The 21,704-nt window shown below is 46.1% G+C and overlaps 1 protein-coding gene across 1 annotated transcript in view; it reads left to right on the top strand.

Moving 5' to 3' along the window:
* rest (RE1-silencing transcription factor) overlaps window positions 1-21,704 on the top strand; it is a 50,218-nt gene that overhangs the window by 5,744 nt on the left and 22,770 nt on the right. Inside the window, exon 2 of the mRNA XM_085983062.1 lies at window positions 45-913. Within this exon, the coding sequence (XP_085839188.1) occupies window positions 55-913 (859 nt within the window). The 5' untranslated portion in view covers window positions 45-54. The remainder of the gene's footprint in view (window positions 1-44; window positions 914-21,704) is intronic.

The raw sequence follows: 21,704 nt of genomic DNA, 5'->3' as shown, positions 1-21,704 counted from the left end.
ATTGGATCAACAGCCAGTTCACTCATTTGTGCTTTTACACACAGAAAATCAAAGATGGCTGCGCAAGTACTCGAGCAATCCAGTGGGACCAGTATGTTTTCCCGCTCCAGTGGAATTTCTTCAAATGAGGAAATTTGTGGCCTTAATTACCTCTCCAAGAATGACTTGACAGCAGCACCACAGCTGGTTATGTTGGCAAATGTTGCCTTAACTGGTGACATAAGCTGTTACGATTACCATGGGGAGGATAGACTGATGGCGGAATTGAAAACCGTAGATGACAATTTATCAGACAACGAGGAGGAATTGAGAACTGATGTGAGCAACGCATTGCAATCTGAAAGTCTAAGCACAGAAAATCCAACTGTGCCAAGTCTTGCAACGAAGGACAGTTCTGAGAGTTCTTCTCAAGACACTTGTGACTCCAGCACGAATTCAGCAGAAGTGGTGAATCAGGAGAACTTGGCTGACAAAGGGAAAAAATCCAAACCGTTTCGCTGTCGACCCTGTCAGTATGAAGCCGAATCCGAGGTGGAGTTTGTGCATCACATTAAAGTTCATAGTGCCAAAAAGTTCATCGTTGAAGAAAATGCAGAAAAGCAAACCAAATCTAAAGTTCCAGATCCTCTTCCTGAAGAGAATGATATTTCTAAAGGCCCCATTCGCTGTGATAGGTGTGGATATAACACAAACCGATACGATCATTATTTGGCACATCTAAAACACCACGACAAAGTTGGAGAGAACGAGAAAGTTTATAAATGTACCATCTGCACGTACACTACTGTCAGTGAATATCACTGGAAGAAGCATTTGCGGAACCACTTTCCCCGGAAGGTTTATACTTGTTCACAGTGCTCTTACTTCTCCGACAGAAAGAACAATTATGTGCAGCACATGCGAACGCACACAGGTATGACCTCGTACATTCTGGAAAGAAAGTTGTGAGATTCTGTGTGAGGGTAGATTGATGCTTCAAAGAAATAATTTGCATTTATATAACACTTTTGTCACTTTTCCATGAAAGCAATGAGTTATGTTTCAAGTGTGGTCAGAGTTGTTATGTCGTCAGTGCATCTGCCAATTTGCGCACAGCAAAGTCCAAAAAAAAGGAAAGAAAGACTTGCATTTATATAGTGCCTTTCACGACCACCAGACGTCCCAAAGCACTTCACAGCCAATGAAGTACTTTCTGGTAATGTAGGAAACGTGGCAGCTAATTTGTGCATAGCAAGCTCCCACAAACAGCAATGTGATCAAGACCAGATAATCTGTTGTTTAAGTGATGTTGATTGAGGGATAAATATTGGCTTGGACACCGGGGATAACTCTCCTGCAAATGAGATGAATGATCAGTTAGTCTGTTTTTGGTGGTGGTGGTTGATGGAGGGGTGTTGATAGGACGCTAGGAGAACTCCCTACTCTTCTTCGATTATATCCACCTCAACAGGGGTAGCTGGGATCTTGGCTTAATGTCTCATCCAAAAGACAGCATCAGTGACAGTGCAGCAGTTCCTCAGTACTGCACTGAAGTGTCAGCCTAGATTATGTGTGCAAGCCCTCGAATGGTGCTTGAACCCACGACCTTCTGACTTGAGTGTTACTGAATAAGCCAAACTGCTGCAGTTGATTTAAAAACCATCAACCTCTCCCTGGCAAAAATAAGATGGTCAAATTAGTAGAGGGGCATACAAAAAAAATGGATTTGGAATGCATTGCCACGCTTTTGCTGCAGGACCAGCATGACTGTTTGTTTCAAATCCTTTAAATGCTTGAGTACATTAACGCTGCAGAATAAACTCAGTGTAGAGGCTTGTTTGGGATCTTTATCAAACATTTGCAAAATTGGCAGAAGGTGATAAAGGATTGCTTTTAAAAGTAAGAAAGATAGACTTGCATTTATATAGAACCTTTCACGACCTCAGGATGTCCCAACCCGCTTTACAGCCAATGGAGTACTTTTGAGTTGTAGCCACTGTTGTAATGTAGGAAACGCGCCACACAGTTTGTGCACAGCAAGGTCCCACAAACCGCAATGAGAAAATGACCAGATAACCTGTTTAGTGATATTGGTTGAGGGCTAAATATTAGCCAGGACACTGGGGAACTCCCCTGCTCTTCTTCGAAATAGTACCATGGGGTTTCTTTTACGTCCACAGGAGAGGGCTCACGGGACCTTGTTTAAAAGTACTGGAGTTGTCTTTCATGTGGCTTTTTAAAGTTGTGCTTTGTTGCCATTTAGTTGGTCAAAACCTTGAATTGTTATGCAAATACATTCCGATACATTCTGTTGTACTGTCTTAAAGATAACAAATACAGCAGGAACTTGGATTGATCTTTATACAGGTTATTTAACCGTGTTGTGTTGTTTATCTTGTGCTCAGTGATCACAGATTTGCAGAACTAAATTGCAGTGTAACGCAATTATATTTTTGCACATTGGAAATCTCTCTAAATTTGCACAAGAGTGCAAGCAAGCAGTACCTGGTGGGCCTCTCTATACTGAAGAAGTGATGCACAAAACTGGATAGTGTGTGCTGCAGGCTTCTGATCCTTCAGGAGCAATCCTGCCAATGATTGTGCTTTCTGAAAGTAACGTAGGTTACAGTGGATTTATCATTTTGTTAAAAAGTAATATGACTCATGACTAACATTTTGTGAATACAAAAAGTTGGCTCAGCAAAAGTTAAATCGTCCACCGTTGGTAAAGCTTTCCTATTTTTGCTTGAAGTTTATGGGGCGGAATCAGCGGCCTGGGGGCAAATTGCGCCCGTTTTGAGAAGTGTTTCTCTCCGCCCCCCCCGTTTCTAATCGGACTCATTTGCATATCACCGAATGCAAAATCTGCCATGAACCAGTGCAGTCGTGCAGCGTTTAAAAGCTTAATTCCGTTTTTTAAATTGCTTTAAAAACTATTCCTTGATATATTTGGTGCAGTTCGATGACTACAAATGAAAATGGGTTTATCACAAAAAATAAGCATTTTTAATCAGTGTCAATCCACCACTTGTGAGTAACCCAATTTTAAATGACAGAAAATGACTTCTAAAAAATATATACTGAACCATTTGCTAGTTATATTGGGGTACAGTGGTCAGTTTCTTAGTAAATTAAAAAAAATTACATTCAAAAGCTTTTACAGTAAAATGTTCCTATTATTATCCTTGCGCCCAAAAGAGCCAACTTAATTTTTAGAGCCTCCTCGAAGGCCTGCAAACGAGTGCGATTAGCGGAAACTCCCAATGGTGATTAATTCACTCTGGAGGTGTGGCCAGTTTTGTGAGCGGGGCCAGCTTTTAGCGCAAAAGATCACGGAAAGTCGATTTGCGCTGAACGTAATTTGTACTTAAAATTCTGCCGTCTTTTGCGTGGGTTATACCGATTTCGGGCAAATTGTGCTGAAAAAAGCAGAAACTCTTCCCCCTATGAAGCTTAATATTATGTCCATCATCTGATTGCGTAATGATTGGTTAAAATGTGGAACAGTGTCACTTTATAAGTTCTTTTTGTACCAGAGTCACATTTATCTTTCTCTTCTCGCATTGAATAGGTGTTGCAGACGCAGACCAATCCTTTGTCTATTTTTCACAGGGGCAGCCTGGAGGATGAAGAGTTCTCACTTTCACAGAAGATAGTCAATTCCGGCCCAGATTTGAGAGCAATAAAATAACAGCAGCGAATTGCATTTATGTAGTGCTTTTAATGTAGATTAAATATTTTGTGATGCTTCACACAAGGATAAGGAAAATGGAGCCAAAAGAGAGGCTAAAAGGGTTGACCAAAAGCTTGGTCTAAGAGTTGGATTGTAAAGAAGGTCTTGACCAAGGGGAGGGCAGTGGAGGTGTTTAAGGAGGGAGTTCCAGAGAGTGGCACCTCGGCAGCTGAAGACATGGCTGCCGATGATGAGGTAAAGGTGCGTTGGAATGCATAAGCGGGTTTGGGAGATGGGTTTTGTACCGGTGAAGGAGATTGTAGAGATAGGGAGGGGCGCGGCCAACGTGGGATTTAAACACAAGGATGAGAATTTAAAATCTGAGGCTTTGCGAGACTGGGAGCCAGTGTAGATCAATGCAGACATGGGTGTGATGGATGAGCAGGACTTGGTGCAGGTTAGGATGTGAGCAGCAGCGTTTTGGATGAACTGAAATGATGGGAGGCTGGCAGAAGAGCATTGAATTCATCTTTTCTAAAGGTGACAAATGTATGAATGAGGGTTTCAGCAGCAGATGGGCTGAGGCAGGAGCGGTATCAGGCGATGTCATGGAGGTGGAAGTAGGTGGTCTTGGTGATGGAAAGGATTTGGAGTCAAATGCTCAGTTCAGGGTTGAATAGGAATCAGAGGTTGCAAACAATTTGGTTCATCCTGAGAAATTAGCCCGGTAGGGGGTGGAGGGTACAGAGTTTGCGATGGGGGCTGAAGATAATGGCTTCCGTCTTCCAAATGTTTAACTGGAGGAAATTGCAGCTTTATTCAAGAAAGTTTGTCAGATAAACAGCCTAACAATACACAGACAGTGCAGGGGTTGAGAGAGTTGATGGGGTACGGTGGGGAAGAAACTAGAGAGAGGTATGGGTTCATGGCTAGGGTATAGATACGACTGCAGGGTGAGAAAGGGGAATCAGCAGAGGCAGCAGATCTACATGTCTCTTGTCTTGTAGATGAAGAAATCCATGAGGTCCTCAAACTTAAAGGTGTATGGGGCAGGTGAGAGGGATTTAAGGAGGTGGTTGGTAGTCGACAGTAGGAGGTTATCTTTGCACCAAGTACTCTCAAGCAGTAATCGAGACTTCAAATGTGGGGGCTGTATCAGAGGAATGACCAGAATGGGAGACGGTGAAGGTTGTTCTGGGGACAAGACATTAAAAATGGAAGTGTGGGAATGGTTGAGCAAATCAACAGCTGCCGAGGCATCATGCCGAACAGAAGACCAAAGGATAGGCAGTACAGAGTTTGAGAGTAAGCAACTTGGGGGGGAAGCTTTGTTTCCAGGGGTGGCTGCAGAGGAAGTGAGGTTGATGGAGGGTATGGGGATGTGGGTAGTGAGGGATACAAGGAAGTGGGTGGAGATGGCCTTGTTGGTGATTGAGACCACGGGAGTGGAGAATCCATGTGGGTAGGAGAATTATATGGAGGGAGAGGTTTAGAGAGAACAAGAGGGCAGTATACTTAAATGAGAGGGGGAAAGGAAATGGAGTTGTTGTTCAGTGCAGAGGCTGAGGGAAGAAATAAGGGAGTATATCTTGGAGAGAAACTCGGGGTGGAGCTTATGAAGAGGGGAGGGGGCGGAAGGCAAAGATTTGAAAGGAGAGGCAAGAGAATTGGAACAGAATGAGCTGCTCAGAGAAGGAGAAGGTGCTACAGGTAGACTATCCTTTATCCGAAAACCTTGGGACCAGCTGTGTTTCGGTTTTTGGAATTTTTCGGATTTCAGAAGGTTTTCATCTCCGTATCTGACAACAAACACTGTTGCTTAGCAACAGCTTGTAAACACTCGGGCCCTGCCTGGGAAGCGTCTCTGAAGCTGTTGCTAAGCTACAGAGACTCTTTCCACAGCCTGACTGTTTATAAAAAAAAAAAAAAAAATGCTAGGGGAAGAAAAAAAACCTAACAAAACGGCTGCTGATTTCTGCCATTAGATCGAGGTTTCCGGCTCCCTCTGCTCCGTATCTGAATTCCTTGACTTAGCGGGGGTCTGGGGCTTGACTGCCGCCGCCAGTTGTGGGAAAGCCGGATATCAGCTGACTCCTACACTAAGCTGGCCTGCAAATCAGGTGGGGGGGGGGTGGGGGGAAGAAAAGACTATCGGACGGGCCGCTGCAGCAATCGGACGGGCCGCTGTATTGTTGGGTTCACTCTCCCGGTACCTCCTTCACACAGCCCGGCTCGGCCTGCAATCTCCTACCCAGGAGGGAACTCTGTGACCCTCTGCCCTGCTCACGGAAAGGCAGAGCTCCCGGACCACTCCTGTCATGTTTGGCGCCATTCGGGTCATGTCGTGCGCACGACTTACGCTCCACGAAAAAACTTTCGGTTTTTAGAGGTTTTCAGTTTTCGGAAGTGCGGATAAAGGATAGTCTACCTGTAGTAGGTTAAGGCTTGGCATGTAGAAGATAATCTTCAGAGAATAACCAAAGTCAAATCCTCTCATTTTCCTCTTCGTTTGTTTACCCGGCACACATTGTGAGATTAGATGAAAGTATTTTCTCACTGGTTGACAAAAACCAGGATCCAAGTATTTTTAAGCAATAAACGGAGTTAATCATGGATATGTGGAGAAATATTTTGCGAAAAGCCAGAGTTGAAGATAACCACTTCCTGCTTAACTCTTAACTTCTAAATCTGACTGAAACATGCTGAAGATAATTGCGTTAACCGATTCAGTAAAAGTTGAAGGCAGGAAAATTATGATAAATTGTCAATCAGGCCCTGAAATGGTGCTTAAATAATAGGGTAGGATGGATTGGCTGAATGATTTCTGGGACTTTATCTTTGTCATGGTAAATCAATGGGAAAATCTAGATTGGTCTTTGTAAAAATGTCTGAGAAGATCATCCGCACATGTTTTATGGTAAACAAGAAGGCATGGTAGCTTTATGGTTATGGTACTGGACGAGTAAGAGTTCAAATCCCACTGTGGTAAGTTATGAAATTGGATTCAATAAATCTGTTCTAGCACCAGAAAAAATGACCATGAAAGCTGCTGATTGTCACAAAAACCCAACTGATTCACTGATATCCTTCAGGAAAGGGAAGCTGTTACCCTTACCAGGTCTGGCCTACATGTGACCTCAGTTCCACAATATGTGGTTGACTCTTAATCACCTTGGAAGCTGAAGGTGGACCCAGGCATTCTTTCAGGACCAACATTCAGGCATTCCCAGCCCAGTTGACCCTGCAAAGTCCTCTTCACCAAAATCCGGGGACTGATGCTCAAGTTTGGAGAGTTGTCCCACATACTCCTCCTTCTTCTTCTTAGGCAGTCCCTCGGAACCGAGGATGACTTGCTTCCACATTAAAAATGAGTTCGCAGGTGACTGATGAGTCCAATGCGGGACCTACAGTCTCTGTCACAGGTGGGGCAGACGGTGGTTGAAGGGGCGGGTGGGTGGGGTGCTTGGGTTGACGTGCGCTGCCTGCGCTTGGCTTCCGCTTGCTCCCGGCGAAGAGACTCGAGGTGTTCGGCGTCTTCCCGGATGCTTCTCCTCCACTTTGTGCGGTCTTGGGCCAGGGATTCCCAGGTGTCGGTGGGGATGTTACACTTTTTCAAGGAGGCTTTGAGAGTGTCCTTGAAGCGTTTCCTCTGCCCACCTGGGGCTCTCTTGCCATGCCGGAGCTCCGAGTAGAGCGCTTGTTTTGGGAGTCTCGTAGCGGGCATGCGGACAATGTGACCTGTCCATCGGAGCTGATTGAGCGTGGTCAGAGCTTCGATGCTGGGGATGTTGGCCTGAGCAAGAACACTGACGTTGGTGTGCCTATCCTGCCAATTGTAAGAAGTCACACAACACCAGGTTATAGTCCAACAGCTTTATTTGAAATCACAAGCTTTCGGAGCGCTGCTCCTTCATCAGGTGAAGTGGAGAAATGCATAAAGACACAGCTTATATAGTCAGAGAATCATGTCAGATGTTTACAGGTAATGTTTCCAACTGCCATTTATCACACCTCGGCAGAGAGATAATCACAGCAATCAAAGGTGTGAATGGTGTCCAAACAGGTCAGTCAGGAAAACATTACATCAAAGAACAATGAGGTGGGGTCACAAGGGGTCAAATATTGCAGATGCTGGGGTCTGTATGGAAAAACAAAAAAACAGACAAAAACATTTTTTTTGCTGGAAATCACAGCAGGTCTGGCCGCATCTGTGTAGAGAGAACAAGCCAATGTCGACTCGAGTCTGGATGACCCTGCGTCAGGTGGGGTTACATGTAGCGTGACATGAACCCAAGATCTCGGTTGAGGCCGTCCTCATGGGTGCGGAACTTGGCTATCAGTTTCTGCTCGACGATTTTGCGTTGTGTGTCTCGAAGGCCGCCTTGGAGAATGCTTACCCGAAGATCGGAGGCTGAATGTCCTTGACTGTTGAAGTGTTCCCCGACTGGGAGGGAACACTCCTGCCTATGAACACACATTGGCTATCCTGCCAATGGATTTGCAGGATCTTGCGGAGGCAGCATTGGTGGTACCTCTCCAGTGCTTTGAGGTGCCTGCTGTACATGGTCCATGTCTCTGAGGCATACAGCAGGGCAGGTATCACTGCTGCCCTGTAGACCATGAGCTTAGTGCCGGGTTTGAGGTCCTGGTCTTCAAACACTCTCTTCCTCAGTTGACCGAAGGCTGCACTGGCACACTGAAGGCGGTGTTGGACTTCGTCGTCAGCGTCTGCCCTTGTTGACAGTAGGCTCCCGAGGTATGGAATGTGGTCCACGTTGTCCAAGGCCTTGTCGTGGATTTTGATAATCGGGGCAGCACTGTGTGGTGGGGGCAGGTTGTTTAGTGTAAGGCCGATGCTCTCGTATGCTTCGGTGAAGGTGTTTACGATGGTTTGGAGTTCGACCTCCGAGTGAGCGCAGACGCAAGCATCGTCTGCATACTGTAATTCGATGACAGGATGGGACGACCTTGGATCTGGACTGGAGGCGACGGAGGTTGAACAGTTTCCCGTTTGTTCTGTAAATTAGCTCCACTCCAGTGGGGAGCTTACTGAGGGTGAGATGGAGCATTGCAGCAAGGAAGATTGAGAAGAGCGTTGGTGCGATAACACAGCCTTGCTTGACCCCGGTTCGTACGTGAATTGGGTCTGTGGTGGAACCGTTGGTCAGGATCACGGCTTGCATGTCGTGAAGCAAGCGGAGGATAGTGACAAACTTTTGAGGGCAGCCGAATTTGAGGAGGACACTCCATAATCTCTCACGGTTGACGGTGTCGAAGGCCTTTGTGAGATCAAAGAAGGCCATGTACAGCGGTTGGTGCTGTTCCCTGCATTTCTCTTGTAATTGACGTGCGGTGAAGATCATGTCCATTGTGCCCCTTAGTGGGCGGAACCCGCATTGTGACTCTGGGAGGAGCTCTTCGGCCACTGGGAGAAGGCGATTGAGGAGGATTCTTGCGATGACTTTCCCTGTGGCAGATAGCAGGGAAACTCCTCTGTAATTACCGCAATCGGACTTGTCACCTTTCTTGAAGATGGTCACAATTACGGCGTCTCTGAGATCCCCTGGCATGCTCTCCTCCTTCCAGATAAGAGAAATGAGTTCATGAATTCACGCCAGTAGTGCTTCTCCGCCATGCTTTAGTGCCTCGGGGATTCCATCTGCTCCTGAGGCCTTGTTGTTCTTCAGTTGTCGGATGGCCTTTTCAACCTCATGCTGGGCTGGGGTTGTGCTGAGATGGTGGCGGGTAGCATGCTGTGGGATGGAGTTGAGGACACTCGTGTCGAAGACAGAGTCGTGGTTAAGGAGATCTTCGAAGTGTTCCTTCCAGCGGGCACTGACTGCCTCTCTGTCCTTGATGAGTACCTCTCCGTTCTTGGCCCGCAGTGGGGAAGGGCCTCGGGTGCTTGGGCCGTAGATGGTCTTGACTGCGCTAAAGAATCCACGCACGTCGTGGTTGTCGGCTAGCTGCTGGATCTCCTGCGCTTTCTCCACCCACCATCTGTTTTTTAGGTCGCGAGTTTTTTGTTGGACCTCGGCCTTCAGGCTTCTGTAGAGCTGCTTTCTTGCTCTCGAGTTCTGTTGCTGTTTCCAGATCAGAAATGCCTTGCGCTTGCGGCTTATTAGCTCCTGGATCTCCTGGTCATTCTCGTCGAACCAGTCTTGGTGTTTCCTGGTTGAGTGACCGAGCGTCTCTTCACGGGTGTTGATTACGGAGGCCTTGAGTGTAGACCAGACGCTGTGGGCACTTTGTGTCTCTGCATCACTGGGAGTCGTCAGGTTATTTGTGAGGCACAGGCTGAATAGGGCTTTCTTAGCGGGGTCTTTGAGTGCTCCAGTGTTAATTTTCCTGCGGCATTGTTTCTGTTGCCGCCGCTGTTTTGGGGCTACATTGATGGAGATGACAGCGGATTAGGAGGTGGTCTGTCCAGCAGTCGTCAGCTCCTGTCATGGCGCAGGTGATGCGGACGTCCTTGCGGTCCCTCACTTGGATGATGACGTAGTCCAGCAGATGCCAGTGCTTGGAACGAGGATGCTGCCATGAAGCCTTGTACTTGTCTCTCTGACAGAACAAGGTGTTGGTTATGACGAGGCCATGTTCTAAGCATTTCGACAGGGGGAGGGTACCGTTGGGGTTGGCTTCCCCTACCCCCTCTCTGCCGATCGCACCTCCCCAGAGGTCTGTGTCCTTTCCAACTCTGGCGTTGAAGCCGCCAAGGAGGATCAGCTTGTCGCCCGTTGGGACTCGGGACAGGGATTGTTCGAGGCTGGAGTAGAATTCCTCTTTGGTCTCGTCTGTGGCTTCCAGTGTTGGGGCGTACGCACTGATGACCGTAGCGCACTAGTCGAGCAACAGCCTCACAGAATCATATCTATCAGCCAACATCATCACCATCCCGGGTATTTCCTGTCCCAGCGACAGTGGGGGCACAGTGATGTACAGTCAAGTGGGAGTGACTCCAGGAGGTACTCAACAGTTACTCCAGACCTAATGAAATCAGGTCAAACAATGTTGAGGCAACTTTCTGCTGATTACCACCTACCGCCGCTCTGCCATAGCTGATGAGTCAGTACTCCATATTAAGCCCCACCTGGAGTAAGGTCTGAAGGAAGCAAGAGCACAAAATTTATTCTGGGTGGGAGACTTAAATGTCCACCACAAAGTGGGGCTTGATATTGCTACTGGTAACCAGGCTGGCTGAGTCCTGAAGGATATAGCTGCCAAACTGCCTGCGTCAGGTAGTAAGGGAATCAACATGAGGGAATAAGTTAAGTGATCTCATCCTGACCATCCTAATGTCACAGACACATCTTTCATGATAGCATTGGTAAAAGTAACCACCACACAGTCCTTGTGAAGGTAAAAGTCTGATCTTCACAGTGAGAATGCTTCATTGGGTAATGTGGCACTACCACTGTGCTATGGAAGACTAAGAACAGATCTGGCAGCTGAAAACTGGGCATCCATGAGGCCCTGGGGGCCAGGTCCCACCATTTCATTGAATTTAGCTGTTTTAAAGTTCTGTCCTGCCTCCAGATCCTAGGTATCTCTGACTGCATCAACAGGCCCCAAAGCTTTTGATGCCTCTAGACATCCTTTTCTATCCTCAAACCCATTCAGGAATATTCAACACTGGAATGCTGAGCACTGAATTTTTGACTCTGGGAGCACTGAAATGGCAGCTGAGCAGCATGAAGCTACTTGCTGTTGATACATGGGTCTAGCGAGTAAAGATTCTAGACCATCTTTTTATGGGGGGGTGGGAGGAATGCAGCGAACTACAAGAGGCAAAAAAAGAACATTCATATACTACCACCTTCAAGGAGTGAGCCTTTGGCTAAATGGTAGCATTCCCGTCTCTGGGTCAGAAGGTGACGTGTTCGAGTCCCACTCCAGACATCCCCGGCAAGTGGAGACTGCAATATCATCTCTAAATACTGGATTGACATCCAGCGGGGTACTCTTAGCTGGACGGACTGACCACTGGCTCAGTGGTAGTATTCTCACTTCGGAAAGGTTGGGTTCGGGTCCCACTTCAGACAACCCCAGTGAATGGAGACTGGAGCACCAGCTCTGAATACTGGGTTGACGTCCAGGCGGGGTACTTGACCTTTCTGTGTTTGATATTGGCCAGTTGAACTGATCACGTTTGCCGCCATCCTCGTAGGTGAGGGCTCCCTGGCAGTTACCCCCCTGCCGTGTTCAAATGAGCAGGACCATTCCAATATGCTAAATGTGAATGACACTGGAATATCTTAACCCATCTCATTGGCTCGAACATGCGAGAAGCACCATCATGGACAGGTGCTTTGTCTAGATCTAATCTGCATTCCTTGCAGCTGATGTGTTATGTGGATTTAATTCTTTGTGAGTTGAATATAATTAAATAGCATAACCTTAGTATAAATTAGTATAAAATCTGCCCTAGAGCAAATAGTCAAATATCTCAAAATGTGATCATCGATATCCTTGACCTAGGGCCACAGCTTCGACTGGTCATAACTGGTGTTAAATCAATGCCCATTTTCCGGTGGCACTGATTGCCACCTTGCCGGCCTGCTGTTTCTTATCCTTGTTTTATGTTCTAGTCCAAAAATATTGTAGGTGGGTGATCCATGATTTGATGCGCTTTGCTTAAGGACTAATTCATCAGCGAGCATATCTTTGAATTTAGATAGCGATGTTCATTAAACCATGGGTTTGTTCATCCACCCTTCTTGAAGTTGATTCTCAGATGACTCTTGATGACTGTGACACAAATGAACTGGAGTATGATCTTTCCTAGAAATTCTTGCATAGACTGTTGGTAACTTGTTTTTGAGTGCTTTAAACTGTACAGACCAGAAATGTCCCAAGTTCAATCACCTAATCTGTGCTGAGTTAGTTGATCTTCGACAAAGCAACAGTAGGAGTGTTACAGTTAACATAGGCATCCTTAGTTAGAGAGGAAAACATCAACCAGAGTTCCCACTCCTCCACCACTCGTCCACCAATGCCTCAATTTTAAAATTCCCATCCTCGTGTTCAAATCCCTCCATGATCTTGTCCCTCCCTATCTCTGTAACCTCCTCCAGCCCTGCAACCCTCCAAGAACTCTGAAACACTGGTATGCATCCCACACTTCCTTTGCCCCACCATTGGTGGCCGTGCCTTCAGCTGTCTAGGCCCTAAGCTCTGGAATTCCCACCCTAAACCTCTCCACCTCTGTCTCCTCCTTTTAACACCTTCCTTAAAACTTGTTTGAACAAGCTTTTGGTCACCTGTCCTAACGTCTCCTTCTTTGGCTCTGTGTCAATTTTCGTCATTTTATGCTCCATGGGACATTTTCCTACATTAAGTGGGCTATATAAATGTAAATTGTTGTTGTACACCTGGTGCAAAACCATTTCTCATCAACTTTTCCAAACCTTACAAGTTCAATTACATAGACCTACTTTTAGGATGCTGAGTTCTTTCCTAGTACAGAAGTTATTCCCATATGTCAACTCTTTTAGGAAAATCGCCAAGAAATGTGCAACAGAACTAAATAGGGCCCAATGTCCATCTAGTGGCCCGTTGTATAGAGTTTAGCTATTTGGTGCGAGTGGAGTGGAGGGGCGGAGGGAGGAAGGAAACTGATTCGGGTTTCCTGAAATTAAGTATGCAGCGGAGTACAAAGAAAATGGAACAGGGAGCCCTGAAAATGGAGGAGACAGGGCAAGCTCCCAGTTCCAGCAGCGAGTCGAGACCTGCAAACTGATTTGGGTATTCAGATTTCCAGTATCTGCAGTACTGTATTTTTGTTTTGTATTAGTGTTTAATTCACTGCCACCTCTCTTCCAGGAATGCCCACCTTGAAGAAGTTCTGCTCTTCCCACCGACGGGATTTCCATTTGTCTCTTTCACCTTGTTCATCTTCATTGCTTTCTGTCTCCCTTCTTGCGTTTGCTTTTCTTCTCTCCCACATGGCAGCTGTCTTTCATTCTGCCAGCGCAATTTACACTTCATCCAGAGCCATCCTTTGTTTCTTAACCTGTCCCATTACCGTCTCCTTTTGCCTTGAATATCTCTTATCCTCTCCTGCCTGTTATCCTATCATAGACCTTCCCTTTTGTTCTTTCACCCCCTTCCCCCCTCCCCTTTCCCAGCTCCTACACTTGCTTAAAAATCTGCTCCATTTCCTGCTTTTTTCCAGTTCTGACGAAAGGTCATCGCCCTGAAACATTAACTCTGTTTCTCTCTTCACGGATGCTGCCTGACCCGCTGAGTATCTCCAGCATTTTCTGTTTTTATTTCAGATTTCTAGCATCTGCAGTATTTTCTTTTTGTATGGGCATTTAACTCATTGTTTGTGATTGAATAAGATCCATTCGAAAGAGGTCTTGAAGTGAGTGCCAAAAGGCTTGTTTTTGTTCTGTTTTCCTTTTTTTCCCCCCCTTTCAATCAGAGGTCAGAAAACAGTTCAAAAGCATCTCTGGAAGAAGATACACAGATAACGTTGCACACTGTTGGAAAGGTCAATACCCCTGAAAGTGACTCTTGTTTGGTACCAGAATTGCTACAATAAAAAACATTTGAGAAGATGCCACAAAAAAGGTTATTACACAAGATAAGGGCTCACGGGGTTGGGGGTAATATAGTAGCATGATAGGGGATTGGTTAACAGACAGAAAACAGAGAGTAGGGATAAACGCGTCTTTTTCAGGTTGGCCGGCTGTAGCTAGTGGGGTGCCGCAAGTATCCGTGTTGGGGCCTCAGCTATTTACAATCTATATTAATGACCTAGATGAAGGGACTGAGTGTAATGTATCCACGTTTTCTAACATAAAAAGCTAGGTGGGACAAGAAACACAGAAAGCTAGCATGCAGGTACAGCAAGCAATAAAGAAGGCAAATGGCATGTTGGCCTTTATTGCAAGGGGGTTGGAGTATAAGAGTAAGGAAGTCTTGCTACAATTGTACAGGGCCTTGGTGAGACCACACCTGGAGTACTGTGCACAGTTTTGGTCTCCTTATCTAAGGAAGGATTATACTTGCCTTGGAGGCGGTGCAACAAAGGTTCACTAGATTGATTCCTGGGATGAGAGGGCTGTCCTATGATGAGAGATTGTGTAGAATGGGCCTATACTCTCTGGAGTTTAGAAGAATGAGAGGTGATCTCATTGAAACATATAAGATTTTGAAGGGGATTGACAGGGTAGATGCTGAGAGGTTGGAGTGTCTCGAACTAGGGGGCAAAGTCTCAGAATAAGGAGTCAGCCATTTAAGACCTAGATGAGGAGGAATTTCTTCACTGAGGGTTGTGAATCTTTGGAATTCTCTGCCCCAGAGGGCTGTGGATGCTGAGTTGTTGAGTATATTCAAGGCTGAGATAGATAGATTCTAAGGGGAATCAAGGGATATGGAGATCGGGCGGGAAAGTGGAGTTGAGGTCGATGATCAGCCATGATCTTATTGAATGGCGGAGCAGGCTGGAGAGGCTGTATGGCCTACTCCTGCTCCTAGTTCTTACGTTCTTATGTTCTTGGTGTAATGAAATGTACCAAAGTGTTCCCTACAGGAGAGTACAGATAAAACTGGAATTGGTAGCAGATATTTCTTTGATTAAGGTTTAGTAGGAGCTATGAGACGACGAAAGCTTTCAAGCATGTTGTGATTTCAAAATCTTGATATCAACCAGTCATTTGCATCATGTCAGGGTCTGTTGTTGACTAATTAAGAGATTTATTGCTATGTTTAGTCAGCAACTTGATTATCATTGTATCATGTGACTACTGGAATGGTGGTAGATGAACTAGATGGACTGTGGTCTTTTTTCATCTAGTAATTCCTAGTATGCTTACTCTGTGCAAGGCAGCTGGATAGTCACGACTTATGAAAATGAAGTTAAATTATGGATATTCATCAGCGCAAATCTATGAACCTCTTTAGGACCATGTGGCAGAGATAGATGTGGGAGCAACCACGTTTCAGACCAGTCATTGCTTGGGGTATCCTGGCCGCAGAGGATTTTGAGGGTGCTCTGATATTAATGAACACAGAGGGCGACAACTGGTAAGAGACTGTCAGATTGTAAATGAGCCTTATGATCTCATCCCAGTAAAACAAACTTGCCTGTGTTTGGTTCCCTAGAGGCGCGAGAGTTAATTTCACACCTGGACTGCTTGTGTTGGGTTGGGTATCTGATTCGAAAGGCCAACCCCAAGCAGCAGGAGGCTTTGTTGATTATAATCTTGCAGCATTTCACTTTCCAATGATTGTGCTTATCTAGGAAGGTTGAAGCACATGTTGGCCTGGAATGTCCTGCGTATTAGTGCGTACACGCGCAATCGAGGCGCAAAGCAAATATGTAGCCTAAAAGATCACGGAAAATTGGGCTTTAGTGAGTCAGTACAATATGCCCAAATCTCCTTGATTATTTATGACCTCTCCACCCATAATAATGGCCCCGCTCCAAAGTTACAGAGCCACATAGGTGAGTTTGCTGTAGTTGCGCTTGCTCAGAGGCTCTCTTGAAATTACAACCATATTTTCAGGCGCTCAAGCACCTGTCGTCCTCTGAAGCAGGCGTGAATTAGCTGCTCCAGGAAGCACGGAAGCCATGCTCATCCTGTTACCACAGACTGCCATTTTACATAAATAAAAACAGAAAATGCTGGAAACACTCAGCTGGTCAGGCAGCATCTGTGGAGAGAAAAACAGAGTTAATGCTTCAGGTCGATGACCTTTCATCAGAACTGGAAGAAGTTAGAGATTTAACAGTTTTTAAGCAAGTGCAAAGCCAGGGGGAAAAAAGGGGGGGGAAGGTCTGTAATAGGGTGGAGGGCAGGAGTGATGAAATGATGAAAGGGATGATGGTGCAAGGCAAAAGGGGGGTGGTAATGAGACAAGTAGAGCAACAAAAGATGAGTCCAGAGGAGGTGTAAATGGTTACAGCAGAACCATTACCAGCACCTGCTGTCCAAGAAAATGGGAGCGGTGGTTATGATCTAAAGATATTGAGGCCGAAATGCTGTCCGGAGGGCACGGACCATCATCAAAGACCCTACCCACCCCAGCCACAGTCTGTTCGCCCTCCTACCATCTGGAAGACGCTACAGATGCATTCGCACCCGTACGACCAGATTTAGGAACAGCTTCTTTCCCAGGGCTGTCATCCTACTGAACTCCACAAATAAACACTAAAGCCTGCACATCTGCCGATGCACTTTATTATGGTCATATTTATGCTAATATATATGTACAAATGTATGTTGAAATGTTTAAGTGTCCTAATCCAAATTGTACACTCTCGGGAGCCGCAAGCCTACATTTCGTTGTACTGCACTTGTGCACTAACAATGACAATAAAAGTTGATTTGATTTGATAAAGTGCCCTATCGAAAGATGAGGTGCTGTTCCTCGCGCTTCTGTTGAGCTTCACTGGAGCAGCGTAGGAGGCCGAGATCAGAGTGAGAGTGGGATGGATGAGGAGACCACATAATGAGCAGCAAATACAGTATACTAAGTTGGAAGCAGTACAGGTAAATTGCAGTTTCACCTCGAAGGTTTGTTTGGGGTCCTGGACGTTGGGAAGAGAAGAGGTGAAAGAGCAGGTGTTGCATCTCCTGCGCTTGCATGGGAAATAGTATTCGGCTGTTGGGGGTGATGGAAGAGTGGACCAGGGTGTTGCGGAGGGAATGGTCCCTTCGGAATGCTGGGAGGGGAGGAGAAGATGTGTTTGGTGGTGGCATTGAGCTTGAGATGGTGGGAATGACAGAGGATGATCCATTGAATGTGGAGGCTGGTTGGGTGAAAGGGGGACCCTATTGTTGTTCTGTGAGGGAGGGGATGGGGTGAGAGCAGAAATACTGGGAATGGGACGCGCACGGTCGAGGGCCCTGTCAACCGCAGTGGAGGGGATTCCTCAGTTGAAGAAAAAGGAAGACATCAAAAGCATTAGTGTGGAAGATGGCATCGTCTGACACACAGATGGTGAAACTGGGGGAATTGAATTGAGTACAGGGAGCAGGGTGGGAGGAAATGTAATCAAGGTAGCTGTGGGAGTTGGTGGGTTTATAGTAGCTATTGGTGGACAGCCTATCCCGAGAAATGGAGATCGAGAAGTTGAGAAAGGGATGGGGAGAGTCGGAGATGGACCATGTGAAGGCCAGGGAGAGATGGAAATTGGAAGCAAAGTTGATTATTTTTTTAATTTCCAGGGATATTGAGCGTCCACCAGAGGCATCACTTCGCGAGGGCAAGCGGTCAAAGTAGCGCAAGCTTTTGAGCGTCCTGCAGAGGTTGCAACCAGAAGAAGGGCCTGACACTGCTCTCTAACTTAAAAGACTGTTACATTACAAAAAATGTTTCGTATCATTAGTAAACTCAAGTGCAAATTGTTCCTACTAACTACAAATGTTGCCTGAAAAAGTTAAACTATACTGAGACAAATTCTTACAGGAACTCCAAAGGACCTTAACTGGACCCTGAGAAATGTATTCTAATTACAAAGAGTATTAAGACAATGTTAAACTCTCTTTAGAAATTTGAACAAGTATTTACAGCAGTGAACCTTTAATGAGCATTAATCAATGTTAGGAACTGTTGGAAACCTTTACTTTAGCAGATGTTACAACATTGGCAAATGTTGACAAATCAAGATTTATCCTCTTTGAATCAAAAAGTGTTTACATTAGCAGCATTAACATTTCAAAAACAAGGTAGTCTTTGAATAAGTGGGACATGCCAGAGACGGTCACAGTCTTCCAGCCAGGCAGCTTCCCCCCTTTCCGACAATAGAGGAGGAGAAGGAGGAGGTAGTAGAGACAGGAATGAAATTCCCCCATCTCCCTCGAGGCACCCCGTTTGTCCTCTGCACCTAGACACGGCGCCGGTACCCGGTTGAGGAGAGCTGGATGACTCTGACTCTTCTTGGAGGTGGGCTGAAGGTGCGAAGGTATGTGGCTCTGCCTTTTCATCGACTTCTCATCCGGCAGTTCACTGGGGGCAAGTTGCACAATAAAGCCAGAGACTACGTTCGCCAGCTCCTCCACTAGCTGTTCCCTCACCCACTCCTCCACCTCCTCCTCCACAGCGACTGCCTTCCGGCGTCTTGAATGACCTGTGGGAGGAAGAAACAGACTGTTCGAATGATTGCCTTTGCCAGTGTTGAGTTGCCCCATGGGGGCAATGGATAGGGGAAGGTTGGCCCCCTGTTCTGGAGCATTGAGAGAGCAAGCAGTCCGCTACACAGCTGGCTCTGGACTCTCCCCATCACCCCGACCTCCACTGCAGCTCAGAGGTGCGGCAGCCCAGCAGCTCCATCGCCTTCTCATGGTGGGTCAGAAAGCGGAGATTTGGGATTCCCCCCCCCCCCCCCCCCCCCCCAAACACTCTTTGCCCTTTCCTGGGCATTGTATGCCATCTTGCCTTGCAAAGAGAAAAATAGAGAACAATTAGGTTTGCGGTTGTTTGATTGTGTGGGACAATTGAAGGTGCTACTGGTCTTTCCAGGGGTTCTCGTTGCAAGGTCACTGATCAACGAGTTCCACCTCCGAGACCTGAGTGTGGCGCCCACAGTGGGCGAGGGAGAAAAGAAGCGCGTGATGAGTGTCTTGCCTTCCCTGCTCTTGTCAAATCATTTAATTTCTCGTGCCACGGCTCCACCATTCTGCTGACTATGGATGTAGCACTCGGTGTCTCTGTCACCTTCGTCCACACACGCCTCCTGGCCTGTGCGAGGGCTGGGATGTAGGGGAGCTGAGGAGCCGGTTCTGCCTTCCCTCTGTCCCATCCAGGAGGGCCTGCAGGTCGCTCTCTGTGCAGTTGAAGGCCCTCTTCCTGGCAGCCTTCTACTGTGAATCAGTCATCTGTGAGAAGGGAAAGATTTAAGACAATGGAGACTCCCTACGGAGCAATTTAAATGGATTAATTAATAATCTTTATGACCGAGTGCTGTGTGCTAATTAACTTACACTCCCCAACTTCACCCTCGAGGAAAAAAATACACTCACTTTTATAGTCCTCCACCTTGAGGTACCATTGGTCGTGTTACCAATTACGTTCAAACCACATTGACCCTTTACGCTGATTTACGCCCATTTTACGTTTGGGCAGTTGTTGATGAGTTTGGCAGAAAATTTGAGTGTTACTTGACATCGGCAGAATGGGCATGGAAAAGCTAGAGGACAAATTTCAAAAGTTTTATTCAAGTAAAGTTTATATTGAATGTGCTTTTTTAACCAAACCCCAGGACACTATTTCAAAGACAAGTAGCAGAGTTCTCCCGCTGTCCCCGCCAATATTTATCCCTCAACATATTGTCACCAAAAACAGATTATCGGGTCATTATCTCATTGCTGTTTGTGGGACCTTGCTGTGTGAAAACTGGCGGCTGTGTTTCCTACATTACAAAAGTGACTACACTACAAAAGTACTTAATTGGCTGTGAAGCGCTTTGGGACGTCCTGAGGTTGTGAAATGGTACTCTATGCAATAGTATAAGACTGCAGCTGTATAGTAGTTTCTGGAGTTCTCTTCATCTAAAATTCTGTATTTAGAAGCCCAAATTTTGATTGGAGTTTTTTGGCATAACTGGAGAGGCAAGCTAACTACAATGACATTGGAACGTGTCACACGAAGCAGTAACAATGTCACCCTGTTGATGAAACAGTGCAGCATGTGCTTCAGAAGGTTCTGTTTGTGTAAACAGGGCTGTCCGAGCTTTTTATTATCTCCTTGGGGCCGGATAGGATCCTCGGAGAGGCATCTATAAGATAGGGTTCTCTGCAGTCAAGAGCGGGAGTCCCGAAGGCTGTGTTGCCTGCCCGGTGCCAGGGTTAAGGACATCTCTTCTGGGCTGGAAAGAAACTTGGAGTGGGAGGGGGAGGATCCAGTTGTCGTGGTCCATGTTGGTACAAACGACGTAGATAGGACAAGGAAGAAGGTTCTGTTAAAGGAGTATGAGCAGCTAGGGGTCAAATTAAAAAACAGAACCTCAAGGGTAATAATCTCTGGATTATTACCTGAGCCACGAGCGAATTTGGCTAGGATAAATAAAATTATAGAGTTAAATGCGTGGCTCAAAGACTGGTGTGGGAGAAATGGGTTTTGCTTCTTGGGACACTGGCACCAGTACTGGGACAGGAGGGAGCTGTTCCGTTGGGACGGACTCCACTTGGCCAGTGCTGGGACTAGAGTCCTGGCGAATCATATAACTAGGGCTGTAGAGAGGGCTTTAAACTAATTAGTGGGGGGGGAGGTTTCTAGAGAGCAAATAATAAAAATGACAACAGAGAAGGTCATAGACTTAGGTAGCAGTGGGGAAATTAAAAACCAGAGCGTGTCAGGAAGGGACAGAAGGTATGGAGTAAAAGGTAAAGTAGTAAAAAGGGAAAAAACAGGAACTAAGTGTCACAAAACATATTTGAAAGTTCTTTATCTGAATGCACGTAGCATTCGTAACAAAATGAATGAGTTAATGGCACAAATAACGACATATGGGTATGATCTTGTGGCCATTACAGAAACATGGCTGCAGGGTGACCATGACTGGGAATTAAACATACCAGGTTATTTAACAATCAGGAAGGACAGGCAGGAGGGGAGGTGGGGTGGCTATGTTAATAAAGGAAGGAATCACTATAATACAGAGAAATGATATTGGGTCAAAGGAGCAGGATAGTGAAACAGTTTGGGGAGAGATAAGGAATAATAAGGGGAAAAAAACACTAGTGGGCGTAGTCTATAGGCCTCTGAACAGTTGCAACTCTGTTGGACGGAGTATTAATCAGGAAATAGTTGAGGCTTGTAATAAGGGAACAGCTATAATTATGGGGGATTTTAACTATCATATTAACTGGACAAATCAAATTGGGCAGGGCTGCCTTGAGGATGAGTTCATTGAGTGTATTAGGGATGGGTTTCTTGAGCAGTATGTAACTGAACCGACCAGGGGGCAAGCAACCTTAGATTTGGTCCTGTGTAATGAGACAGGATTAATTAAAAATGTCCTAGTAAAGGATCCCCTTGGAATGAGTGACCATAACATGGTTGAATTACATATTCAAGTAGAGGATGAGAAGGTTGGATC

Source organism: Somniosus microcephalus, chromosome 1 (assembly GCF_052327205.1).
Source record: "Somniosus microcephalus isolate GS21.2 chromosome 1, FLI_Smic_1.0, whole genome shotgun sequence".
Lineage (NCBI taxonomy): Eukaryota > Metazoa > Chordata > Chondrichthyes > Squaliformes > Somniosidae > Somniosus > Somniosus microcephalus.
This window is presented reverse-complemented; position numbering and strand designations above follow the sequence as displayed.